The sequence below is a fragment of the Dioscorea cayenensis genome, chromosome 5 (assembly GCF_009730915.1).
Source record: "Dioscorea cayenensis subsp. rotundata cultivar TDr96_F1 chromosome 5, TDr96_F1_v2_PseudoChromosome.rev07_lg8_w22 25.fasta, whole genome shotgun sequence".
NCBI classification, from domain to species: domain Eukaryota; kingdom Viridiplantae; phylum Streptophyta; class Magnoliopsida; order Dioscoreales; family Dioscoreaceae; genus Dioscorea; species Dioscorea cayenensis.
The window spans coordinates 25,246,582-25,274,370 of NC_052475.1; the positions used below are offsets into that span (position 1 = coordinate 25,246,582).

General features: G+C 35.7%; 5 protein-coding genes across 8 annotated transcripts; 2 read left to right on the forward strand and 3 right to left on the reverse strand.

Annotated features, from left to right (window-relative positions):
• Positions 1-356: 356 nt before the first annotated feature.
• Positions 357-3,355, reverse strand: LOC120261508 (RAN GTPase-activating protein 2-like). The gene is given in 3 exon segments (XM_039269426.1): positions 357-1,299; positions 1,301-2,399; positions 3,201-3,355. Coding segments are annotated over 2 exon segments (1,632 nt in total). The 5' UTR covers positions 2,378-2,399; positions 3,201-3,355; the 3' UTR covers positions 357-744.
• A 453-nt stretch (positions 3,356-3,808) lies between these two features.
• On the reverse strand, positions 3,809-11,279 carry LOC120261419 (mitogen-activated protein kinase kinase 3). Of its 2 annotated transcripts, XM_039269304.1 has the most exons (13): positions 11,123-11,279; positions 10,548-10,677; positions 9,689-9,943; positions 8,487-8,705; positions 8,250-8,387; positions 7,928-8,095; positions 6,979-7,092; positions 5,708-5,815; positions 5,288-5,379; positions 4,445-4,830; positions 4,313-4,376; positions 4,178-4,222; positions 3,809-4,019 (listed from the first exon to the last, which is right to left on the reverse strand). In XM_039269304.1, the coding sequence occupies exons 2-10, from the start codon at positions 10,647-10,649 to the stop codon at positions 4,467-4,469; spliced, it is 1,560 nt and encodes a 519-aa protein (XP_039125238.1). In that variant the 5' UTR covers positions 10,650-10,677; positions 11,123-11,279; the 3' UTR covers positions 3,809-4,019; positions 4,178-4,222; positions 4,313-4,376; positions 4,445-4,466. The 2 variants fall into 2 exon arrangements, with proteins under 2 accessions (XP_039125238.1, XP_039125239.1); XM_039269305.1 differs by lacking the exon at positions 11,123-11,279 and having other exon boundaries at positions 9,689-10,338; positions 10,548-10,678.
• Positions 11,280-15,648: 4,369 nt separating this feature from the next.
• LOC120260706 (LOB domain-containing protein 25-like) lies at positions 15,649-17,377 on the forward strand. 3 transcript variants are annotated; one of them, XM_039268257.1, is made up of 3 exons: positions 15,649-15,772; positions 15,863-16,004; positions 16,449-17,377. In XM_039268257.1, exon 3 carries the CDS (start codon positions 16,474-16,476, stop codon positions 17,059-17,061), a length of 588 nt encoding a protein of 195 aa, XP_039124191.1. In that variant the 5' UTR covers positions 15,649-15,772; positions 15,863-16,004; positions 16,449-16,473; the 3' UTR covers positions 17,062-17,377. The 3 variants fall into 3 exon arrangements, with proteins under 3 accessions (XP_039124191.1, XP_039124192.1, XP_039124193.1); XM_039268258.1 differs by having other exon boundaries at positions 16,453-17,377; XM_039268259.1 differs by lacking the exons at positions 15,649-15,772; positions 15,863-16,004 and adding an exon at positions 16,191-16,207 and having other exon boundaries at positions 16,453-17,377.
• Positions 17,378-21,460: 4,083 nt separating this feature from the next.
• On the forward strand, positions 21,461-22,020 carry LOC120261674 (oleosin 20.3 kDa-like). The gene has a single exon (XM_039269648.1). It carries the CDS (start codon positions 21,479-21,481, stop codon positions 21,881-21,883), a length of 405 nt encoding a protein of 134 aa, XP_039125582.1. The 5' UTR covers positions 21,461-21,478; the 3' UTR covers positions 21,884-22,020.
• A 98-nt stretch (positions 22,021-22,118) lies between these two features.
• On the reverse strand, positions 22,119-25,964 carry LOC120261673 (AP-1 complex subunit mu-2-like). Its single transcript, XM_039269647.1, is given in 12 exon segments — positions 22,119-22,555; positions 22,662-22,784; positions 22,923-22,937; positions 22,939-23,065; positions 23,155-23,252; positions 23,334-23,430; positions 23,556-23,663; positions 24,693-24,796; positions 24,895-25,071; positions 25,183-25,245; positions 25,373-25,519; positions 25,613-25,964. Coding segments are annotated over 12 exon segments (1,287 nt in total). The 5' UTR covers positions 25,742-25,964; the 3' UTR covers positions 22,119-22,456.
• Positions 25,965-27,789: the final 1,825 nt, after the last annotated feature.

The following is a 27,789-nucleotide window of genomic DNA, read 5'->3' on the forward strand; positions in this document are numbered from 1 at the left end:
TGCTAGCATTAGCTTCTATTACTACCATAATATATATAATTATTAAAGCGACACGGGTACATTTGTTGCGTTTGTATTTCTTAAAACAATCGCTACATAACTACATCTGTTTCTGCAACTAATTAAGTACCACTATTATAAAATGTGGAGTAACTACAGACCTACTGTACATAGGTATGTCTTCAATTGAAAGTTATTACTACAATACTAAACCAACCACTACTATATGTTTCCCGAGGTGATATACAAGCAAAACTATGGAAATTTACAGGGCATGAGAACTAGATTTTGAAAGGTTACAAGCTTATAGCATCAATCAGTATTATAAAAGGCATGTGCTTTTCATTCAAGCTACAAAAATGAAGCTATTTACCTGTCATTAAATTCAAGGCGATATTCAGTTTTCACCAAACAGAACCAGAAGGAAGTTGCATAATAATGTAAACGTCAGAGGTCAAAGGTATGGTTCAAATGTTTAGTCACTTGTAAAACCATACCAGTCAAATGAGACAACAATAGTTTCAATCTAGACCACTAAGCAATACAGAAAATAACTAAAGCATGGACAACACCTAAACCCAACTGATGTTGGCTCCTTTCGGAAAACTATAATGACAGACAACAATCCTGAAAATGTGTGCCGGCCATTCTCCGAAGATAAATGATACTGCCACTAGTAACTCAAGCAACAATGCATCAGAATTACAGAGCCCACACCAGAGGGATGATGATGGTAGCTAGCTCCTACTGATCAACCTTGAGTTGATCAACCATTGACTCTAGTTCTTTCTCCTCTCCTTCACCCTCATCTTCCTCATCCTCGTCTTCACCCTCTCCATCAACATCATTCTCATCCAATGGCCCAAGAACATCCAAAGATTTGTTCGCAGCCTTCAGAATATCCTTCACCTCATCAATTCCTTCATCCGAGATAGCATTCCCATTAATATTCAGCAGCACAAAGTTAGGCTTATTAGAAACAACAGCATGAGCCAGGCAACGGGCCCCGACCCTCCTTATCATGTTGTTGCTGAGATCAAGTTCCTTAAGCTGGGTGTGACCCTCTTCTAATGCTTTGCCTATCAGGACTGCACCATCATCCTTCAGTTCATTCTCAGCCAGGCTCAGTTTTGTGAGGTTCTTCTTTGTTGCTATGCATGCGGCTATTGCAGGGGCGGCCTTCACAGTTATATCATTTCCAGCAATCTCCAAGACTTCAAGAGAAGGGGAAGATTCCTTAAGAGCAGTTGAAATTGCTATTGCTCCCTCATCTTCTAAATTCAAATAGCTCAAATAGACTTTCAGTAATACTAGGGAACTGCTCTAGGGATTTAGTAAGAGCTAGCCCAGCTTCCACACCAAACATGTTGTCACGCAGGTCAAGTTTCTTCAATTTGGTGCAAGTACTCAAAGCCTCAGCTAGGGCAATCCCACCCTCTGAGTCCACCCTTGTTGATGAGCATCTGAAATCCTCCAATTCTGGTGAATGCTTCAATATCTCAGATATTGCTATTGCACCCTGATCTCCAGTCATATTATTGTGAAAATGGAGGATTTTAAGCTTATCAGTGGCCGGAATGAGCTCAGCTATGGCCTTTGCAGCTTCCTCAGATATTCCATCATTCATCAAGTAAAGCTCCTCCAAGTTGCTCTGACTTTTGAGGAGAGTATCAAATGCTCTGACACCCTTCTCACCCATAGCATTGTTTGAGAGGTTTAGATATCTGAGCACACAACCTTCCAAAGCCAATGAGAAGATCTTCATGACCTCAATAGCTTCGTCCTCAGGCCTTCCAGCGATAAAATCAGAAAGGTCTACCTCAGTTAGCTGATTTTTAAGGGATTCAAGTATAGGTTGTGCAACACGAGCTGCATCCAGACCAAAGCTTCGGTTGCTGAAGCATATTTTGGTATATGAATTCCCTTCCTCTGTTAGTGGCTTCAGAAGCTCCCTAGCTTCCTCAGCTTCAATAAAAGCCCGACGACCACCAGAAATATCAAATACAGTTTCAGTTGGAGCAAGGGGTTTATCTAGTACAGTCACTTTAGATTCCTCTTTGAGTCTGGGACCTCTTTTCAGGACCTCTAGCATAAGCTTACTAGTTTCCTTGGCATACAGCTGCACTGCAGAACTCCCATCGCCATCAGGCTCCTTCTCAAAATGCTCATTGGCAGTAGCAAAGCATGCCTCTTCTATTTTTTTAGCATTTTCACTAGCTTCTTCCTTGCTAAGAAGGCCATACTTTCTGGAAAATATGGATTCAGTTGACAGGTTCTTGGTCATTCGCTCAACAAGCATTTGTCGGGTGCTTTGACTTGGTGGCCACAATTTGATTGAAAATGGACGATGTTGAAAAGTTTGAGCCCCAGTCTCCATCTTTAAATCTCAATGCAACCAACTTCAAGTAGAAGATCAGACCCATTAGACAGAAATGGAAAAACAATAATGATTTAGCAGCAATTAGTACAATGACGATCACACAAAGATTCATAACAAAAACATTTTAAAAGGAAAATTAAAACCAACAGCAACAACTACTCAGCACAAAGCGTAAGCCAGATAAAATAAAACAAAACAAAACATATGATCATATGTTAAACATGTCAACTTGCATTAATGTGTTTCAGATTCGTATTTGAACGTAGTGTGACGACAAGTACCAGAAGCATAACTAGAAGTTCAGATTTAAAAAAAGACAGTAAATTGAGACAAAGAGCTATCGACGAAAGTACAGAACGGCACACTAACAAAAATTAAACATTTTTACAGTTCAATATTACTAAATAATTTCATAGAGTACGGCCAAAGCAAAACAAAAAAATTGCAGACAGAATCAAACAAAGATCAGAAAAAACAAACCCAAAAGACTACCCTCTAATGAAAAAGCTTCAAAGGTGATCCATCCTAAATGTTTGATTTTTAACATATATAAACATAAGAGAACAAGAAAGACAGCAAAATGTGCAGTAGATTGTGGCAATTTTGAACTTATATCTACCTTTTTTTTGCGCTGAAATGTACATTATCAACATTTACATAAGATGAGATTGCTCAAATGAACGCATATAAAGATGAATGGGTCATGGAGACGACTTAGATAAAAGAGAATACATGAGATGCGGATGCGATCTAAGGGCTTGAAGCATCCCCAATTGATGGAAATAGGGTCAAATTAGGAGGACCGGAGAAGAAAAAATACCAGGAACGAGTGATCTTCTCAGGAAGAGCGGTGCTGGTAGAGAACCAAGGGTTGATCTTCTCGATTGAGAGCGGATCTGGTGGCGGCGCAGAGAAGAAAACGAAGAGAAGTAGAAGCAACGCACGAAGGGGGTGATGATTTGGGGCTGCGGGCGTTGCACTCTCCCACTATAACTTTCCAGTAATTCAATTTTGACCGTAGGATGTAATCTAACGGTTTGTATTCGCCCTACGCGCGGCAACATCCACTTGCCAAATTTCAGTTTGCCCCTTTGGCTTCTATAATTGATAAAAATAACTTATTTTCGTTTTTCTAACCCAATTTTTTTTAAGAAAATAAAAATATATCAAAAATAAATTATTTTATCAATTAAAAAAAAAATCAAATGGCTTCATGACCATTTGATATTTTTTTTTTAAAAAAAAAAGCTAGGTTGATAAAAAACCTAATTTTTCACTTTTAATTCGGATTTTTTTTTGTTTTAAGAATTCTTTTCTAATAATTTGCTATCATTTTTTTATAATAAATGAAAAGAGTTTTTTTTTTATTATTATTATAGACATGCATATACCAGAATAACCTTTACACATTCTAATTAAAAAAAAAAATTGAATAACGCATTGAGATAGATAGAACTAAGTTTATATACATTAGTTTCAAAATGTATTGATAATACTGTTTAAAACTTCGTATGTACAGCATTCCAAATACCTGACAATAAACATAAACAGTGTAGGGACTGGTACAAAATAAGCTCCAAAAATGCACCTTCCATGATTTGAGAACATTACTGAGCACATCAAAGATCTTGTACCTAACCTGCAACACAAAAGGAATGACATCTGAGCTCACTTCAACGGAGAGAAATTTCTATGTCACCAAGGAAAGTATCAGTGAGAAGATAAACATAATTTTTTTTTTTAATTTTGCAGTTCATTCTACAACACACAAAGTAACACAACATAAAACTCATATACCTTGTCCAATGTAGCATCCAGACAGACAGCAGCTCCTCATTCAATCTAAAGAATTTAGGCAGTCACAAACACTGTGGGTAATAAGGAAGAGAAGTAAATTAAACATTAGCAGTTGATCATGTCAAAGCAACTTACATGGTTGGCAAAAGATAACCGCTTTTCAATGATTTTAAAGAGAGTTCCATTATTAAACTTCAACCTGGGAAAACAGAAAGTATTAGCTCACCATTGTTCAGGTGACTTGCAAATACTCTATATATGACTCACCATTGTTCAGGTTAGGTGATTCTTATGGCTTTAGTATGTACAGCTCCTGCTTTGCTATGACAAAAGTACCAATACCGCTACCCGGAATCATTGAGAACTGCTCATGAAATGTTCCCATCCGTTTACTGGCAAGATCAATTGATAATTCATCAAAACTGGGCATTCCCTCTGCTCTTACTCCATCGCCGCATATGAGAAACTGATCCCCTATAATAAAAGATCCTGATGCACGAATGCCAATACCATCATTTTCTAGCGCCCGACAATGAAGTTTTTCCACAACATGCACAAGCTTTTCACATGGCCGATCGCCAGCTAACTTTTTCCGAATGTCTGATAAGGCTCTAAATATATCATCTGACCCTGCAAACAGCTTCCCAGAGAAGCTGACTTAATAAACACACATCAGTAAAAGTAGGATCCTTCAGATAATTAACAGTACTGGGATATAACAAAGGGAAGAAGACAAAAGTATTCTATTAAACAATATTGAATACGGAATTTTGTAGAGCCGGTACACAAGACAGTCCAATATACAATTCCAATTTGGTAAGCTAAGCATGCTTGTGAATTGAAATTTGGCACACACAGTAAATAGAACCTAGAGAAATCTAAAGCATTGCTGGAGCAGGTACTGGATATTAATCACTCAGCACCATCACATAAAACTGGGTCAAGTATGAAATATATGATTAGTAACATTCCATGAAATGTGTAAAGTCTCCATATGATTTTCAAAGATAAAATCAATTAGTACATATTAAATTCAAACTTGATTGATAAGGAACCAAAGAGATACAGATCTTGAAATTTCCAGAAATCTAATTTACTAAAAAACAGTACCTGAAGGTCGAGGCTTCATTATAGAAGGGTTTCATGTGATGCCAAATCTCATCACCTCCATCAAAAAGCAAATAGTAATGGACAGCAAGCATCTATTCAGGAAACATATGACCAGAGTCAAAAACCTTGGTGCATGCAAAGAAGATGCAGCACATTTTTAATATTTGCATGGTGACACAAGCCCGTGACATGGCATGACAAATTAGCCTTGTCTATAAATCTACATTCTACATCTATATATATATATGCACATAGGTTCAACATTCACAAAAACCAGCATCAATGGCATCTTCAGAGTGCAATCAAGCAGCTCTTGACGGAATCCAACTCCATGAGACCATCTAATATATTTGTACTAGTTACTCAATATAAGAAAAACTTTTATGAAAACTAACTATAGAAAGGTCACCAGAAGCTCACATCTGCCATTTCCTTTAACCGCTTAGTTGGATCAAAAACTTTACGAGCATATGCAGCCAACTCCTCATCTGAGTTTCCATACTTCCTAAGAAATGGATGCTCTAAAAGCTGCAATACATTCAGTATCAACCGAAAGAGTGAATAAAAGAAGGTAAAACATGCGAATTTTCCAAAGAGAAGTACAAGAAAATCTATGGGATTTGCAAAATACACAACTGATAGAAAGTTGCCTGTTTTTTGAAAGACATAGGAAAAAGAAATCTGTATGGACAATAGCATCACACAAAATAAAATACTGCATATATTGAGGTAGCAAATACCACAACGTCCTCAAGTTCAAATCATCAGAAACAAGAAATTAGCATTGATTGGTCACAATAATACATTGCCACCTATAGATAAGAATATTGCATGGGGAAAGAATTGGAATTGGAATTTGCTAGGATAACATGCTAAGGAACCATATTTGCAAAACCAAATCTGACCATATACGATTATAGATATAATACGTACATATGTGAGTCTGTAACATGAATTCCACTTGCCAGACCTTGCAACATCTCTAGTTTAGTTATGTGCATCTGTCCTTCAATTTTTTATTCTAGTTCTTTGGTCTAAAACCACCTCTTTGTTTCTCAAATGCCAATAGAAGACCTGGATAAAGACAACCCACTTCTAATTCCAGGTTTTCTTTAAAATTGAAAGGTGTTACCTAACAGTTTACCAACGGTTGACTCAAGAAAATTCATATTGCCTACCAATTTCTCCATACCCTAATAATCATTTAAAGACCAGGATCCAGTAGTACACTATCAGCTCCTTTGATTTACATTGAAAGTATTGAATCCATTAAATGATGACGCTATATCTAAAAAAGTTGGTGCTTCACTACTGTCATCTTATTTTCACAATAAAGGTATATCACAGCATAGAGGATGCTACCAGAAAGCTTTATTTAATTATGATCTCTCCTGAAGATGCTAAACCCAGAAATGACCATGACCATGGCACCATGCAATTTCGTGCCATCCAATGTGCAGACAAGTCCGACAACAATATACATAAGAACAGCCCCTTGAACATGATCTTTCTTGGTATCTTAGTGAAAGAACAGAACACTATTAAAACTATACTTAAAGTGGGTTACATCCTAAACTAAAATCCTCACAACATGGGCAACAGGGAACCACGGGGAGGATAAACTCGAGATAAATAAAATCAGTTCATTATAACAACAAAAATAACAATATGAACAAAGAATGTAGAATGACATCATCTGCTGTTGGCCGTGCTTCGGGATCTTTCTGAAGACAAGAGTCAATGAATGAGCCGAACTCTGGTGAAAATAAATGTCTAGGAGGCGAAGGAGATGGATCATACAAAATCTGCCAAAAAATATAAAAGGAATGATCAGGTTCAACAAAAAGAAAGATAAGCCCAACAGTCAATTGTACTTTAAATGGCTTGTATTTTGAATAATCTAATTGTAGGTTATAAAATAAAAACCATAGTCGCCCATAATTGCCACTAATTAACTTAAATAACTTCACAAGAACAGGAGTCATGTCAAAGGAACTGCAACTGATCCTTGTCCTTGGGTCTTTGCAACATCAAACGGCACTAAGTTTGCTTCAGAGGATTTAGCTAACCTTCAATCATATGCCAAAAATGGCAAACAATACCTGATTTCATGAATTTGTTATAGATAGCCTTCCACTTGGTTCAAGAAGGCTACTGATATAAGACACTAGGCAAATATATCAGAAGATGATGAGATGCATCATTAAAAGAGGCAGTATCCAAAAAAATGCACTTGGAGAAAATGAAGGGGAAAAAAACAAGTGCTCATCACTGTTGCAATCATGCAAGACTGTAAATGTTGATCAGATGGACATCAAAAATAGATTAGCAATAGAAACTTGATACCACCAAATAAAAGAGTGTTTTGAATTATCTAACGTTATTCCAATCCTTAAAACTACATATAAATGCCACAAGTAATGGGCTTTATCAAAGTACACAACACATAGACACAAATTGTTTTCATGGGTAAGCTATCACTACTATGAAGCAACATCAGCTGTCTTATATTTGTCTTAGAATCTTCTGCGTAAATTAGTAATCACTATCAGTTACAAACAGCAACAGTTCAACAACAGTGGCTGTATTGAATAAACAGAAAGATCCAGATCAGGATACTCTCACAAAGCAACATCTCACCTGCAACATGAGATTAGCAGGTCCATCATTTGCCGTGTATGGATACTTGCCAGTAGCACACTCCAATAAAGTTAAACCAAGGCTCCAAATATCAGCAGGGTAAGAATAGTTCTCGCTGCGAATTCTCTCTGGTGACATGTAGGTAACAGTGCCAACAAAGGTAGCACACTGCAAAGAAACAACCACAAAACGTAACCAGAGACTAGATATTTATTAGATGGTTTCTGCAAAAACATGCAACTAAGTGGGAATTAACGGTCATGAAAATAATTATAAAATAAAAAATTCATTGTCAATTGTGAAGTTTAAGGATACAGCATACCATAGCTACAGAACTATCCAAGCCTGCACTTATACCAAAGTCAGTGATCTTCGGTTCACCCTTGAGATTTATAAGCAAGTTCGCCGGCTTTATATCTCTGTGAACCAAATGTCTTACTTTGTGCAAGTAGCTCAGTGCCTTGAAGAATAAAATAGTTGGAATGGTCAAATTTCAAAACCAAAAAATCCACGGCCATATCAAGCTAGTTTGGGAAGCAAGAAGGGAAAATGCCCTTACACCCAACAATCTAGGAAGCATGCGTGACAAGATATGCTCAGGTATAGACCTTTGTAATCGCAAAACGTCCGCAAGTGACCCCCCATCCATGTACTCCAAAACAATGCTAACTTGCCCTGTGTCAGGTGTATAGAATGCCCCATGAAATTCAACAAGACCCTGGTAACAACATGCATCACACAGTGTCCGCATCTCATTAAGAAGTTGCTGCCTTTTTTCCTTTGACACATAAGAAGAAATGCAAAGCACATTTAGATACCCAAAGCACCAAAAATTTTAACATCATCAAGTGAGGAAATAGATTTAAGCCATTTGGTATTTTCAACATTACTGAGGTAAAATTCAACATGGAGGCTTGCTGGCTCTCTCAAGAACACAATCATTTCCACTTTTAATAAATAACAGCTGTAGCAAACAATTGATAAAATCAAAAGAGAACTGCAAAACATGACATGAGGCTTCATTTGAAAGCTCTAAGACTATTTGGTTGGAGTGGGAATAAGTCACTACAGGATTTCAAAGTTTACTTGCTTCTAAGGAAAAATTTTAATTAAACCAAATTTTGACTCGATTAACACTTATTAAGAAAATCAATTTGTGATCAAAATAGTTTTACACCAAAAATTAATTATTTTTTATATTAATTAAGACTATACTTAATTAATACATTAAATTTTGTAGAAAGAGTAATTTTCCCTCAAGTTATTCCAAATTTAATATTTGGTTGGAGACCCAGCTAATAATGGCCTAAAGGAAAGTCCTACAACCAAATCCTTTTCAAAATAGTTGCAGTAGTATGACTGCCACTACTCAAACCAGGGGTAGCAAACTCATGACAGAAAACCGCAAAGACTGTAACAGTGTTACAATAAGGACCATTTAGCATATAACTTCATATGGAAAACCAAAAAAACAAAATAATGGGGAGAAAATGCAATGTTGAAAAAACCTCAGAATTATCAATAAACTTAGAATTGCCGATTATCAATTCCAACTTCATGCATTCCACTAAGGAAATAATCTATGTTAATTGTTACTGAACTTCTTCAACTGAATAAAATTCATGGTTACCTAAAACTCTCAACTGAAACATCATTGCTATCTGAAATTGGGTGGCTGGCATTGGAAATTACCTCTTCATTATAGATGAAAGTGAAACATAACACTAAACTATAAAAATGTACAAGAGGCATGCATAGTACCTTCTCAAAAACATTTATCTTTTTTAAGGCCAAAACACGATGGATGGTCATATGAATGGCTCTCTGTACAACACTGCTTGCTCCAGAACCTATGGTCCCAAAAATATGCATTTCCTGGGATGAACAACGATAGACTTTTTCACTGTTTTCAGGCTCCTCTACAAGTTCTGCCTGACGTTTTTGGAAGCCAAGCTCATTCACGTTGTATACTCCACATGATTTGCTCAATAAATTGACAGTTCCACCATCTGATACCTTTAACCGTACAAGAAAAAACATGAGGGAAATAATTATCATTCCGGGTTACATGAGATCAAGCAGATATGGAAACAACCATGAAAATTGTAGCCAACATGTTATCCACTAGGGCTAAGAGAAGACACATTCCTTATCAGTAAGAATGGTATGTTCACAAAAAGAAGATGATATTCTCTTCCAATTTTCTTCAAGTGATTGACACTGTATGTACTCCACCAAACACATGTTTCATGGTATTTTTGTTAAAATATATGATTGAAAGTTTGATAAGGTAATCCAAGTCTGAAGCAGCGAACTGATCTTCCAGCTATTCCACATTAGGTGTCATGAAAAAAGGACATAGGAACATGCAGATATGTATACTCCGACTTCGAATATCATTGTAGCAAAGCCTGATATATGATACACTAACTCCAATTAAAGAGAATAAACTTAAGGATCCACATAAACAAAGATAAAATTAACATAAACCTTTATTTATTTATTTATTTTATAAAGTGGATAAACTACAATTAACATAAATTCTGAAGAGCAATATTTCAATTTGTTAGTTGGTATAAAATTTGATTGTGCATATAAATTGGTATGATGATGTGCTTACCATATATGATTCAGAAGGGTCCATCACCGTTCCGAATGACAGCCCCTTCTCTGCATCAAACAAGGGCTCCAACTTCTTTTTTAGCTCTTCTAGACCAGCCATAAGGACTTCTTTATTGATCCAATCACAACTGAAATACCATAATATAACTTCAGCTATTTACATAGCAGAATACATGCAATTAATTTCGCACATTAGAAACGCCTATGCCACAAAAACCACAACAATTTTCAATGCAAAACTCAAAAATCTTCTCCTTCGGATGTTCCTCAAGAATGACCAACGTGACATTCACAAGCAAACCCTGAGTAACCATATTAGCATTTTCAGCATTAAAAACTCATACAACTCGAGAAATCTTCCAATTAGCTCCAACAACTACTAACAAATCCAACAAAAATCGAAGAAAATAACAAAATCAGATACCTGATCCACAAAATGTGCCCTAATTTTCAAGGAGATCAATTAAACATCTCCAGCTATAGCAGCATAAAAGGAAGACAGAATTCACTGGTAATCCCGAAAAGGAAATGGGAATCAGATTCAAGAGAAGAGAAGGGAGGCCGGGGACTCACCGGGATCAGCGGAGAACCGACGAGGAGGCCGACGACGCCAAAGCACGTAGCTTTGGATGGCCTCGAAGACGTGCGACGAGAGTGAGAACAAAACCCTCCATTTCACCGGAACTCGATCATTTAACTTCGGAACTTGAGCTGAAAAGCAATTTAAAAAAATAAATAAATAAATAAATACACCTGAAATATGCCGGGAGTCATATTAAAAAATAATATAACTATTTATTCTTAATAAAAATGGCCTCATAGACATAATGTTGAAACTTTCTATATTCATTCGGAAGAAAATATAAAATAAAATATTTAAAAAATTTAAAAAAAATAAAATAAACCACTTGTATTAAACTAGAAGAAGAATATATAAAAAAACCGGAACATAACTAAATAACATAAAAGAGAAACAGTGAGTATATAACAATAAAAGAGTTAATAAGTAAAACATTAAAGAAAAAAAAAATTAGAATCCACTGGAGATAGATCAATATATAACAACAACAAAAACAAGACCCTGAGAAAACCAGGTGACAAAACTAAATAAGTTTTTTATTTATTTCTTTACTTCTTTTATCTACTAGTTCACCATGCATCTATGTTTTTGGGCCAGCACAATCTTACTTTAGTAGTTTTTTTAATAACATTTTAAGTTTTTTATAAAAAAATAAATAAACTATATTTAAATAAAAAACAGTAATAAACTAATAAATAAATAAAAAAATACAATACGTCAACACAAGAATAACATGGTGTGAAGGCATATTCTAGTGATGCAATTACTTGCCCACTTAGTCAATATATATAATAAGTTGATAATAGTGGCACATTGAAGTAATTATCGGAGGGAATTATTCTTCCTAAATGGCATACAGGTGAAAGAAAAAATTAAAGGTCTTAGATGGATCTAATATTGAGTATCATTTTGGTGAGATCCATGGTCAAAGAACCATGATAGTCAAGGCTTTGTTTGATAATTGAGAGAAGAGTCCTCCAACTAAATTCTTCTCATATCTAGTGTTGTAGATATTAAAAGAAAAACATATAATAAATTTTAATTAAAATAAAATAAAATAAAAAATGAGAGTGAACAACACAATTTAAGCATAATCACCCGTAGTGGTCGTGGTCATTGTATCATTGCTTATTGTTAATTTGGCGACTTAAATTTATTTATTTAGCCGGTAATCTATTCATCTTTATTAAATGTTTTGTTAAAAAGTATGGCTCTCTTCTACAGTGTGCTATTGTTTGGACACATGGCTTGGCGAGCTATTTGCAGGGGTGGGATGGGTGTATGTAGCCAAAGTCCTTCCAAGAGGCCATTTTGCAAAGTAAAGGCTAGGTGATATCAATCATGCTATGTCCATCAATGAATTCTTGCTTTATATATTAATAATTGTACTAACTACTGAGAAAAAAATAAATTGATTTGAATTCAAAGCTTTAGGCTAACAAACAAGAGATCATATAAAGTATTATTATTATTATTATTATTATTATTTTTTAAACATAGATAAACCCGGGGATGAGTACATATAAGAATTTAAACTCTACAATATTTGTGCCATCGATCTATGTAAACTAAGATTTGAAACTCGCCTTCTCAACGAGATAAATATCCTACATAAAAATTTCGATGTCAGACGAGAATATATAAAGTAACAAACGTTATGATCAATTTTTGTTTAAAAACAACAAATGTAGACAAACTATATTAATAGAATTCAAACTCTAAACATTTTAATTGAAATGAGAATGTGGTAAAACTAATTATTTATGAAGTTGTCAATGAAAGAAGAATTTTCAATTAGAATAATTAAGTCAATACGAAGTTATTAATATTAAATTTAATCTAAAAATATTAAAATTAATGTGCTTCTAAAAGAGTGGAGAAAACTTTAGATAAGGTAAAAATCTAGAGACTTGCATTTTTCTAAATATTTTTGTGAAAAATATAAAATAAAATAGAATAGTCTTAGGTGTGAATCAACAGAAAATCCTAGTATATAATTGCCTTGAAAAAATTTAGAAAATTCTAAAACCATGTATAACTACTATAAATCCTTAACTGTGGCATTTGTATATAAACCTTCAATGAAAGAATCCTCTCAAACTAGTCCTTGATCAACTTTTTAGTGTCCACATTCCCTTGTATTTCATAACTTTAACCACACTTCAAATTTTAGCATTCAAATCCTAAATCCAATTATCTTACAACCATACACTCTCTCAATATTATCTAGCTTCACCCAATTCATATACCGAAGTCCTCAAACTAACATAAAGACAAAGGTTTTGCTTAAACACTAGCGCTGTATATATGATGCAAAAATAAATTCGTTTAATAGATATATAATTGATATTACTAATAATTAATAATTTAAAATAAAATTCATGCCTTGCTACAAGGCTTCATCCCATGCTACAAAAACATTGCCTGACTTTATTAAAATAAAAAAATAAAATAAAACAAAACCACACTAATCACTATACCTGCCATCACCAATGGAATACAAAGAGCAAATCAGACCACCCATTTCTTCTTTTCTTTTTTAATTTCACCTCCTTGTTTGGCCTTTCTGACCTTCAGCTTTCTCCAAGTAATCATAAGTGTGCAAGCAATGAGAAGACATGTGAGCTATATGTATCTGTTCCCGATATATGTACACTTCTGTGATGAATAAAGAAGACATGTATATATATATGCATGTATATAAATAGTAGTTAATTAATTACTAAGAGCACAAGGGCATGTGGTTAAAAACAATTGAGTTGCGTAACGTGTTTGAAGCCTGAATTGATGATTAATGGTTTGGTGTTGTGTGAGTGATGAGATGGAAGTGACCAGTTAGTGCAAGGATGCACAGAGAGAAAGAGAGAGAGAGAGAGAGGGAGGGAGCAAGAAACAAGGGAAAGAAAGCCTGGTGCTGTGCTGCCTTAATTGGCTACTGGAATCCAAAGGAAAGCGATCAGACGTTGGGCCAAATACAAGAAGCAAATGGCTGACAGCTTGTTTGTGCTCTAAATTCATTGCTACACTACTGGGATGGATCAATGGGCGGCCACATGCTTGTGGGTCATTCATCATCACTGCCAAATGCTACAAGAGTTCTTGAGTCCTTTGCTAGATTTAGCTCTCTGTCTTCCAGGCAAACCTATCAGGCTTTCAGTGTTTCAGCTCTCAGTTTGGTGGGTCACTTCACTGCCTTCACATATACTCTGGAATTATTGAGTTTTATTCTTTCTTTTCCATGTGAGACTAGCTAGCTTTCTATATGGAGATGAGGCCCTTGAAATATTTTAAGTTCAATCATACAAAGAGAGAGAAAGAAAAAATATATATATTAATATTAATAAATATTAAGGGCAATGTTTTTTTGACAGTGGGTATTGTATTGTGTGTATAGATGGATGTTTTTGTGAAGATTGTGACATGACTGTCTCAGTAAAGAGCAAAGAGAAAAGTAGAAAACGCCAGGAGAAGAATCATAGTTGGCAAGAAACAGACTTGCATGGCCCCCGAGTAAGGGTCTGATAATTATATTGCCCTCCCTCTCAGCTCCTCCTCTTTGTGGCTGTTGCTGCTCTTCAGTTATAGGGGGTGATGACACATGGCATTATCTTTCTTTTATTTTATTTCTGATCTCTTCTTTCTCTACTCTTTCTTATTCTCATCATCATCATCATGTTCCTTGTGTACACACACACACACACACACTTGTGTTTTTATATGTATAAATTTGTCATTTTAATTAAACAGTATATATAAGAATTAATCAAATTTCTTCTAGCTAGCTAGCTTGAACTATCATGTAGTATGAGTTGCTGATATGACATGATTAAACTCTTTTAATTTTGATTAATGCATTAATTAAAAGTACTCATGCATGCACTAGCATCTCATTATAAAGTGTGTATATATTACTAAATTAATAAGGCTGTCATTAGAAATTAATATCACAAAAGCAAGTACTTGTTAGAGATTTATACTTGTTAATTTATGCACGATCCTCCAAGTTGAAGCTAGAGATGGGACCCAAAAAAGAAAGTTTGATTTCCATGGAGAATTCTCTTCTGATTATGTTCCTCATGATCTTCCACCCAAATTAAGCAAAGCATCATTCATCAATTGATTAAAGAAAGAGATCAGATTAATTAAACATATCATTCATGTTATATATATTGCGCATGGTCTTATGTATGATTAACGAGCACAAATGGGTTTTAAAAAACTATTTTTTAGGCATTAGGAATAAGAAACTTATAAAAGAATAATTTACCCTTATGATTGCACATTACTTCAGTCATCTAACTTCACTTAATTATTGAAATATATATACTAATCAATGTATAGTGAAAAATTAATCTATAGCAGTATAGAGCTTTATTTTATATATAAATCTGGTTCAATTTGGTTTCTAGAAATGGATAAAATGTGATGAAACATTGATGTATATTCTTGAGGATGCAGTGTCATAGTCACTCTTTTTAGTGTACCTGACATTAAATACAGTTGTCTTGCTTTTATTTTTATCTAAAAAGAATTGCTCTCATATTCCATTCCTCACACTAATTAAATGCTCTTTGTTCTTTCACCCATCCACTCCTCTACTCCTTCCCTTGCTACTATCTAAGCTAGCTAGTTCTTCTTTCAGGGTGCACTGCACTGAGAGTCATATCATTTTCTTTCCAATTAATCCCTGCTTTGAACTCATCTCATTGTTTCTTCTTAATTTTGGTTCACAGGCACCAACTTCTCTTGAATCATGGAAAAACTGATCAGCAACTGCAGTTGAGTGAGGTTGAGGCAAGAGGATCAGCTGTGATCAGTGAAAGTCTTCCTTCTTAATTTCATCACTATATATCATTTTTCAGATTTTAATTTCAGGTATCTATATATCTATCTATATGTATGTCACCTGCAACCTCAGCTTTCTCCATTCTAATTGCATCATGTAGTACATATATTTCTTTGTCAGAAGAGAAGTTTGTGTTAACTTGTAAAGAGATACATAGTAAGAGAGAGAGAGGGAGATCTTCAACTGTGAAGTGTGAGTGAGAGCTCTAGAATTATATCAACCTTATTTTCAGGTACAATAATAGAAAGCATAATCATGGGAATGGCTGCAAAAGGAGTCAGATCCACCTCTGAACCACCTTGGCTGAACTTGAGATGCAAATCTTTCCCTCCAACCATAATCTTCAAACAACCCTAACCCTAAACATGAAAATTTAGCTTGGATTCAGTATATATTTAAAAACCCTAACTTCGTCACAGACTCTTTCTTGCATGCATCTAACTCATTCTTCTTCTTCTTCTCTTTTTGTTTAGGTAGCTAGTGGTTGTCTGTCTCATCATGGCATCCTCAAGCTCTTCCAACTCCCCCTGCGCTGCTTGCAAGTTCCTGAGAAGGAAGTGCATACCAGGTTGCATTTTTGCTCCATACTTCCCACCGGAAGAGCCACAGAAGTTTGCAAACGTGCACAAAATCTTCGGAGCAAGCAATGTGACCAAGTTACTGAATGAAGTGCTTCCTCACCAAAGAGAAGATGCAGTGAACTCACTTGCATATGAAGCTGAAGCACGCATGAAAGATCCTGTTTATGGGTGTGTTGGAGCCATTTCAGTGTTGCAGAGGCAAGTCCAGAGGTTGCAGAAGGAGCTTGATGCTGCCAATGCTGACCTCCTTCGTTATGCTTGTGGTGAGATCCCTACTGCTATGCCAGTTGCTGCAATAGCTACTGGTATGACTGCATCTAGAGTTAACAACAATGGGGGAGGAAATGGAGGAGGAGCTCTTTACTATACTTCTGGACCACCTCTTTCTTATTCTCCAAATCTATGGAGTACTACTGGGAACAATAACCATAATAATAATAGTGGAAATACTAGTGCAGGAGATCATATGGATCATCAAAGGAAGGGAAGGGAGACCAGAATGTGAAGTCAAGAGACACAGCTAGCTAGCTTCTTCATTAATTACTGCTATATTTATGTGTGTGTCTCAGTGTCTCCTTTTATTTTCAGTAAGTGCTTCTTATCAAGAACTTGAGTAATTGCTTGTGTTTCAATGTGTCATGGCTTTAGTGATATATCCCTTTATGTTATTGATTTTGTTAGATCAAGGTCTTGTTTAGGGTTTAAATTTGGGATGAACTTTGATGGTTCAATGAGATGTTTTTGTTCCCATGAATTGATGCCGAGTTGTTGTTAGTTTGATTCTGAACATGATAGCTCTATATATGTATGATTTTCCTCTCTTTCTTTCTTCTTCTTCTTCTTCTTTCTCTTTTATTTTTTGTTTTTTATTTTTTAAATCTCTCTCTTTCATGAATGGTCATTTAGTGTTCATGATATTATTGTCACAAGGAATTAAAAAGAGTAACAAGAGTGGAGATTTATCCTTTCAAATTTTGCAGTTCTTGATCTTCGATCCTATGAAGACATATGCATGACCTAAATTAAAGAAGACTCTTCCATGATTAATGACCATAAATTTCATAGTCTTTCATTGATCAGTACATATATTAGACTATAAGATGACCAAAAGTATATATATTAGACTAATGTTAGCTAGAATTGAAGATGTTTAAGCACATTTCTATAAATGTACATTTATATAGCTTAAAGTTCTCATGATCTTCATATCTTCCTCTTTTTGTGAGTGATCATAAGACAGTGCAATACCATTCCAGAATTATGTTAAAATGAATTTTGGTTTCCACTATATATATAAATTTTTAAAAAAAATGTCCAACTGTTACATCCGTTTGATGGGACTCTGGATGTAGACTCACAGTGCACCTCATAGAGGTCTTTTCTCAAGAGAAGGCAGTAGTGACTGTTCATCTTCTTCCTTTGTTCACATGCTTGGTATATATAGCTTTGAATTTTAAATCTTTACTTTTGCACAAGTTTGAAAAACTCTCCCTCTACTCTAGTATGTTGAGCACCTTAAAAAGTAATCAACCTTCATATCATGGCCGGCTATATATCTTAATTAATCTAAGGTTCGGTATTAACTTAAGAAGGTTGTAGATAAATACAGAGGATATATATATGGTACTTCTAAGTCAATGAAATATGTTATGATTATCTTCTGTATATGTTCATCTTCAACTACAAACTTTGTTGACCATCAAATATAGATAACAGATTGGACATCTACTCTCTGTAGCTTTATTGACCACCAAAAGCAATGATACATTCAAACTTCATAGAAGTCTAGTTTTCCATCATTCTGGTTAATTTCTATTTATATGCTCACAAGGAGAAGAGGAAGTAAGCCTCTCTTTCATAATGCCTTCATCTTAGGAGTCCCTTTTCTTTTTCTTTTTTTTTTAAAAAAAAAAAACAATTCAAAATGTTAGAGATCACATCAATAATCCAAAAGAAATTTATTGAAGTGGGTCCAATATCATTTTCAACTTATGCTCTTTGTCTTGAGCTATATATATATACCTTATAATAATCTCAAGTCATGAAACACACACACTAAGCATTGTCCATAGTATTTGTATATATGACTATACATTCATTCTTCTCATAGCTAGCCTAATTCCAAACAAAAAAACAAATCAAGGACTTGCATGCATGCATGCAATCTATAAAACTAAAACATTAAACCTTGAGTTTAAATTACACACACAGATATCTATATATATGGAGAAAGAGAGGGAGAGAGAGAGAGAGAGCACAGTGTGTGAAGATTGAGTTAATAGAGAAGCTATCAAGGCAGAAGAATAGATGAAACTAAAACAAAAATTGGATGTTCCTGGATTGCATTCAGAGGGCCCTGCATGAAAAAGGCAGATGCAGGGAACACAGGGGCCTGCATCTCTTAATTATTCATGCAGGTTCCTCTCAGAGTGTGCCATCTTATTCATGCATTCTACTCTGAAAGGACACTGCTTCTTAATTCTTTTGGCATTATTATTGACACCAACACCGCCTTTAATTTTCTCCATCTTTTTTTCCTTTTATTTTTCTAAAAGCAAAAAAGAAAAAAGAAATAAATCTTTAATGATCAATAAATAAATAAATAAATGATTTCCATCCATCAATCTTTCATTTCAGGAGAACATCCATGAACTTATATTGTAACATTGGTCAAGCACCATCTGAAGACCAATGAATCAAATGCACCTGATTTTGTTGAATTGAATGGGAACAATGGTTTCATGATATGTTTACTAGTTATGTGACTGTACGTCTTAGTTGTGGTACATTTGTTTGGAGGGTTTAGACTCGTTCATTTCATGTAGGTCCCATTGATGTGACTTTTCAGTAAATTAAACCTAAATTTTAGTTTTTTTTTTTAAAAAAAATATTACAGCATTAAAAAAAAGTCTTCGTGAAAATAGAAAATATTCATACATTTTAAACCAAAATTTGTAGAGTCTCCCGAAGACAGTACCACTATCATGGAAACTCAATTGCCTGCTAATTTAGCAATCAAAATCTTGCTTCTTGTTATTAATTCAGGAGAAGTGAATGACCAAAAACACAATCTTTCATAGAAAAAATAAATTATGTAACTTCACTACTATATTTTGTGAAAAAAAAAAACAAATAGGCACAAGTAGCCTATTCCCATAAGCAACACTATATGTGAAAAAAGCAAAATTGATAAATTCAACTGCCATAGTAAAAGACAACTTAGAGTTCTTTGATAAAACATATAGAATAAGTCGATCAAATGAATAAAGTCAGATAGCAAGGAGCATGTCGATCGCCATGAAAATATTTTTTTTTTATTGTGTTCTTATGATGCTCTCTTGTTTTATCAATCTCCACTACTAGTAGATTATTTTTTTGTTTTTGTTATTTCTTTGCTTGTTGGTATGCTATTTTTTTATATTTTAATGAAATATGTGATTTATTATTTATTTAAAAAAAAATCATAAAAGCCTAGTTATGAAAGTGAATTTACAACTTAATTTCTGTATCCTTAGATGAGATGAGGGTGTATGATAAGACCATCAATTATGGCTACGTTATACTCTTAAACAAAGCATATCACATTTCTTATATATATATATATATATATAATATGCCCAATCACTAGATATGACAAAAAAAAAAAGCTACAAATTAACAAAAAATGTGACTTAAGAAAAACAGCCACATAGAGTTCAATCATTAAAAAAAAAATTGTAATTTTTTCCCCATGAGAGTTGTTGTAACGTAGTCTCAAAAACTGGAATAAAAATTTATCGAATTATTATATAAGTTTTTCGATTTTTGTGTCTATTTATACAAAAAGGTAAGCAGGAAGTAACGGAGTATATGAAGAAGTAGAAGAAGAGGAGTCAGTGCGTCACGTCAAGTAAATAATCACGACGGCAAATCCTCGTTGGAGGAGCCCAACCCATCCTGACGATTAATCACCTCGAGATCAGCAAAAGATCGTCCTTCAGTCATTCCCAGCCGTGCGCCGGATCGTAACGGATATCAACCTGTCGGCCTAGGCTCACCACCCGGTCAATGTCACCTCCTCTTAATGCTCATTAATACTTGGATCCCTTTCTTTTATTTGGAAAGAGAGTGAGCATAGTAAGTCTTTTAAGGCACGTCGGAGAGTGACGGGATGCACAGTGTGTAGGGGGATGGGAGGGCGTCCTCCTCATTGTAGGGCAGGAGGACTAGGAAAAAACACACCCCCACTTGACCCCCTTGCATTACTACATAAATATATCACGCTGCATTGCATTACACCACAGGTACTATGCTATACTACTATTGGTATGGTGTTACTTAGTCCTTCAATTCTCTCCTCACTGCACACGTCATCTACTGTGGCATGTGTATCTCTACCCATCGATCTATGTATCTATAGATAAAGCCGGTAGATGCAAGGGAGGCTTATGGGTTCATAAGGATAATATGGTCTTCTATATATGATGTATATATAAATATTGATATATTTAAGTTTGTATGGCACTTAACCCGGTGATAGAATGAATATTGTCATACTTATCATATATATATATATATACATATGGTACCCATTTAATGATTATACTTCAATGAGATTTTTCTAGTTTTAAGTGGAGTTTGAAACATGAGAAGCAGGAGGTCCATTCCATTTTCTCCCAGCCCATCCCAGCCCAGCCCATCTCAGCCCATCTCAGCCCAACCCATTGATGAAAGTAATGAGAGAGAGAGTTGAGAAGGCGCCAAAAGACGGGCAACAACCGAGTGATAACGCCTAGCTCCAACTTGGCCGCCATGCAAAAACCCATGGCTTTGTCAGCTTCTTACGTGTCAACAGCTCGTCGACTACTCCCTTCCATATAAAACCCGGTCCCTTCTTCCTCTTCATTCACTTCTCAATTCCATTCTTCATCAAGCCGGGTGCCATGGCAATGGTCGAGCACCAGCAACAACGGCCATCGGTTGCCAAGGTCCTTGCCTTGATCACGCTCCTGCCAGTGGGCGGGGGACTCCTCGGCCTATCCGGAGTGACGCTGGCTTTCACTGTGCTCGGTCTTGCTGTCGCCACACCACTGTTCCTGCTGTGTAGCCCAGTGTTGTTGCCGGCGGTGGTGGTGATCTCGCTGGCGGTGATGGGGTTCTTGGCTTCAGGGGCCATGGGGCTGACGGGGTTGTCGTCGCTGTCGTGGATTTTGGACTGGTTGAAGCGACTGCCAGAACTGATAGAGCAGGCCAAACGCCGCATGGGCGAGGCTGCAGGCCACGCGACTCAGCGCGCGAGGGAGGTTGGCCAGTCGGCGCAGTCCAAGGTGCAGGAGTCTGGCCGTTGATCGGAGTAATGGGTTCAACTCTTGGAATAAATATATGAATAAATAAATAAATAAATAAATAAAAAAGTTTCCTTTTTGAGGCTTTTAGATGATGTGAGATTTCTTGGAATGTGAATGGTGATTTTGTTTTTAATTAACTCAAGTTGCAGAAAAGAAAAGCGAAACAAAGAATGATGAATGGTTCGTAAATTAAGTACAAGGAAAAAAACAAAGCAAAATAAAGAATGATGAATTGCAAAACCAAGTGTAACGAATGAATCAAATATCTCCCACCATTCACACAATACACAACATTGGAAAAAGAAAACACCATACAATAACTGAGATGAACCCCTAGTCATGATCCTGTGAGGAAATATTCTCAAAAAAGTATATTTTTATGAGCACTACTAAGTCCATATATATAAAAATGAGGGTACAACACGAGATTTAGAAAGAGAGCGTGAAACACTAGATTGGACAAGCTTCTCACTGCACATGCTATGAAAATGAGTTTCCCTAAATCAGGCATAACTCCTTGCGTAATGTAATATCCATTTGCAGACGTTTTGGCTATAGCAAGAATTGTTTGTGCTAAATGAGTCTCAACTCATATTCTCCAGCCATGGTTATATATCTCACCCATGGAAGAGCCTGATATCCGCTTTTCTCAATGATTTTCAAATACCGTACCTACATGATGATAATGTTTCAGTTAGAATGGAGAATGGAACAGGCTTAGACAAGAAGAACATCCAGAGTAATGATGTGATCTTTTATTAAAAAGCATGCAGAATACCTGGATTCCAGACACAGTGAAGTATGGTATCTCAAATTTAACACGGATTGGTGCTTTCTTCTCTGGCATGGCTTCTTCTGCTGTAATACTGGGAAGGCTGAATTCAGCTCTCAACATATATTCCTAAAATTCAATTTTGCAAACATGCTGAAAACATGAGAAATCACATACTTCGCCAGACAAATGGGTTTCTAATTAAGATCATAGAACAACAGCATAGGATTGTTGATCACATATATTAAGAAAAGCTTGAGAGTATACCTTGCCCCCAGGGAAAAGATTTAATTTTCCAAACTAAAGCATCATTCTCAGGTGCATATGCAGCAGATCCCATGGAGGTGCGCACATTAGGATTGGTAGCATCTGCAGGTACAGGGAGCTCAATTTCAACATTTGTTGCAGTGCTGCAATGCAAAAGAATGATAAATAAGAGTCCACCACTGAAAAAATTTCATAGAAGTAGAATGAGAAGGCAACACACAACCGACAGTACCTCCTCTCTTTAAACTGGCTTCTCGCTTTGACCATTATCTCTATGCGACTTCTTGAATGCCTCTCAACTTGAGCTTCCACCCAGATGAGGGGTTTAACCTAAGTAATCAGTATTGTTATATGATAAAAGTTACAATCTTTAGTGGTGATAAAGAATAAATTGCATTGTGGGAAAGAAACCTGTGTGCTGAGTCGGTAAGTCATCAGATCAAATGATCCATCAGGTGGGATGAAAGATATAGTCCGGTCATTTTCAAAACGAGCCAATCGCACACACCTTAAGGAAAAAAATGAACAATCATAATTTGTTGCACTAAGAGTAGGCTTACACATTTAACTAAGTACAATTTCTTGAGACTATCACATGAAAATATGATTGACTGCATGGACAAGAGAACATACTGATGAAATTTGATATCGTCAAGATCTATTGCTTTCCCCTTTGTTGATCGACCTTGAGCCTCCAAAAGCACCCGGTCATTTAGCCCAAGCTTACACTCAGGCATCCCACTGCATCAAAAACCTATAATATCAGCTAAAATTGCATGACCTTGTTACGAAACTGCACCGCAGTCTGGGGGAACCATTTTTGATGTTGGCTCATATGCACTCAACAGGACAAAGGCACTGTAGATATCCCTATTACTAATCAAGACATGAATAACAAATTAAAAGTAACAAAGTAAATGAAAAGAATCAAGGGCACCGCCTCACTCATATGGGCATACTTTAGTAGACTGAGCAAGAACTAGAAACCAGTAGTAACAATGATGCTGAAGAGTGCTTGCATTCATAAAAGAACAGTAAAGAAAAAAAACTTAACTGTGTGATTATCCTGAAAATTCTTAAAACAGTCGGATATTTATAATCAGGAGAATGTAAAACATTAGAGGATATGTAGTTGCACATTTTCAGGGTGAGTGAACATGACTTTTATCTTGATCAATTCTAGGATCTTCCATCTTAAGTCAAAAACTCAATATCCAAAACTTATGTAGGATCTTAAGCTCATCCATTCAAGATCCCTCACACTGCTCAATTGTAAGGCTATCAATATAGTGGGTACAATAGCTTTCTAGAAAATAGAAGTTCATACAATGCAAACACAATCACAAGCAGGGTGTCCCACTTTACTTAAAATCTAGCATGCTAATTGTTGCCTGGCTGCCTAGGAATTCGATAGACTTCCATGGAAAATTTATACAATTTGTAGAGGCAATTCCTTCTTTCATGCTGGACTAATTCATTTTTCCAACTTTATTTGGATAATGAAGAGAAAGGCCTAGCTTTGTTCATTACATAAGACCATAAGAGGTGGTCTTTCTCTAGCCTGCCATACAAGGTAACTTAATGCAAAACTACCATCATGATAAGAGAAAGACTCATATTGAAAAAGACAATCAGCACATAGTTAGCATTTTCAGAGAACTGAAAAGCGAACAAAAACCCATAAAGTTTGGAATATTTATCAGTAATGATCATGCATCTTCTACACCTTCGATTAATGTCAATAGAATGGACAGTAAAACAATGGCCAACCTTAAATATGTCCTCATTTTCAATGCTCCAACAACATCTGATCGGATGATCTGGCCATTGCTGTTCACAAGTATATTAACACTCTCCACAACATCCAAGAAGACCTGCAAACATATTAAAGAAGTGGTGCTTCTTCACATACGATCACCATCCCATTCTGTGAGCAGAAAACTATATTCAAACTAGTTAAGGAATAGCCTACTTCATTTTTCTTGTACCGAATTCCTTCACTGCGCCAAGACACGGCATTTGTCACTGCCATTGGTGGCCTTTGCATTACTTCCATCCTGTATGCATCCGTCTTGATAAACTCACTTAAAATTTTCGCCTCAGTATATTGAGGATAACCAAAGTCCATCATCTCATCTAGTAACTCATACTGCCCAAAGCCCAAAAGGCAAACACATATACACAGACAAGAAATGGAGAACATTTGAATTCATTTAAAAATCTTATCATGCATCAACATAAAATTTATGATTTTTCGTACCACAACCACGAAATTATCCCTCAGTGATTCCTCTTCTAATTCTTCGAAATAATGTTTGAAAACCTGCACCACCAGAGCTTCAATGAATCAATAAAGTAACAAACCTAACAACAAAATCAACTAACATCTAATGATCAAAATCCAATTTTTAGCATTCAAATCATGAAATCAAATAAACAGGGAAGCTCACATCAACAACACGATGGAGAAAGAGAAGGATGCTGGCGGCGTTGCAGTTCTGCCGTGCCGCCGTCATCAAGAAGACGTTATTGTGCTGTATGAACATGTAGGTCACACCATTATCATACACCACGGGATCGTGCGAATCCGGATCCCCCTAAACATAGATCCCAATAACGAAAATCTCAGAGATCTATTAGAAACTCCATAGAAAATCACCAGATTTAGCAACTTAAACTGAGAGAAATACCTCCTTCTCGATGAGCTTGGTGAAGAAGCGCTCAGCCTGGACGGCAGAGACGTCGCCCCGGTAGTCCCGCCATACGAGAACCCGGCCCTTAATGTCGAGGAGAAACAGCGCCGAGACGGCGCCCGCCATCGGAATCGGGCAGGATATCAGATCTAAATGACAGATCTGGAATTCATCAAGGCCATGATCACCATTCCTGAGATCTCTCGTGCTCTATAGAGAATTCTCTTCCTCCCCTTGGATCGATCGAGAGAGAGAGAGAGAAGGTCGTGATCTCGGAGCCTGTTTCCCTGAAAGACGTGAGAGTGAGAGGTAGAGGGATCGGGGCGATGGGGCAATGAAATGGATTCGGATTCGGATTACAAGATGTTATCGGGTTTCAACTCAAAGTAAATGATATAATTAAATATATGCATTTTAATCTTGGTCACTTTTAGAAACTGTGCACTATCCACCGGTAACTCGAGACCTCTTATATTATAATTTATTTTTTTAATTCACGATGAAGTTCTGTGTAAAAAATACTCTTATTTTCTTGTCTAGAGTTGCATAACACGGGTTTATCCCTATAAAATTAGTCAAATTATTTAACTTGTGGACTTTTCATAGTCTGTTTGTTTTTTTAGATTTATTATTTGTGAATTCAAAAAAAAACTTTTATTGATTGAATATGGTAAATTTATTCAATTGCTAGCAAAATAAAAATATATGATCTAAAATAATTTTATTGAGAGTATATGATACAAGAGACCAATATGAAGGTAAGTATTATTTCTGTAATAGTCTGCTCTTGTTTTAACTGTTAATTGTTTTGTTTTTACTTTTTATAGTTCAATATTGCTTTTGCTTCTAATAAATTATGATTTATGTAATTTTATTAAAAAAATTTATAGGGATGGTTATCAACTACCCCTATTGTAATGGTGGTAGTTTTTTTTATGACGATGTATCTTTATAAATATGCTTCAATTATACACTGACTGCCCATTGTCACTCAAATCCCTGATTACTTGAGAAGCCCATGCTTGCTATCTTCTCCACAAGGTCATCATCATCATCATCATCATCTATGCAAATGAAGTTCCCAGATGCACTTCTGAAGTTAGACCCAGTTGTTGGCGCTTCAGATACTAATTTGGTTGTTAGTAAGTGTGGGTGTTGGCTTCCACTCATTGATGCAGAAGATGCAGAGTAGTTGTAGAGTGAAGGTGAACCAATAAAAGAGAAGGCACATGGTCATATTTAGGAGTAGAACAAAGGTTCCCAGATCCTGCAGTGATCATGGGGGAGTCAAAAGTGTTGTGCAGTCTCATGTCCAGCAATTTCAAAAAGATCTGCCTAATATGGCTGTTCAGTTTCATGTTTATTGAGCAAAGCTCTGCATATCATCTTGTACCTGCAAGGATACAAGTACATTAGCATCATAAGTTTACAGTTTAAAGTTCATTGGTAGTTCCATTATTCATGAGAGATGATAGCAAGCAAACAGGGTAAATGAAATGAAATAAGAAGGATGACCAATTAATACAAATTACAAATATCACAAAATATATGCTTTTTGTAATATATTATGTACTACTAAAGAATGATTGATTTAATCAAAAAAAAAAAAAGAATGATTGTTATGATCAGCAAGATTGTGTTGAAAACCAATCCCTTGATAATATTTTCAAAAACAAAGTGAAGAAATTCAATTTTATAAGCATCAAATGGAGCAGAAAATGAGTGCCATATGAAGATACAATGATCATTAAACATAGGCAATATGTAGCAGAGACAGAGACAAAGACATACTAATGTAAATGGTTTCTGCAGTTGAGTTAGCTTTCCAACAAAGTTGCTTTTGTTATTGGCAACTGAAACCTTCAATTCATTCATGGAGCTTTCAAGGTGGTAAGTTCGAGTCTCCAAATGAGATATTCTTGAACTTACACCTTCCAAAGCATGTAACACATTATCAGTATACTTCTTGATGATAAGATCAATTTTAGCCACTGAAAGCACGTCACATGCAGCATTCTGGGGCTCTACAATATCAGGATGCTGCATTTTATTTTTATTTTTATTTTTTTACCAAGAAAAGAAGTAAGGTCAGTACAAAATAGTTGCATGAATTGAATGAAGAAACAGTGTCATACGTCTAATTGGGCAATTATAGTTGTCAAGTTTTTAGATTG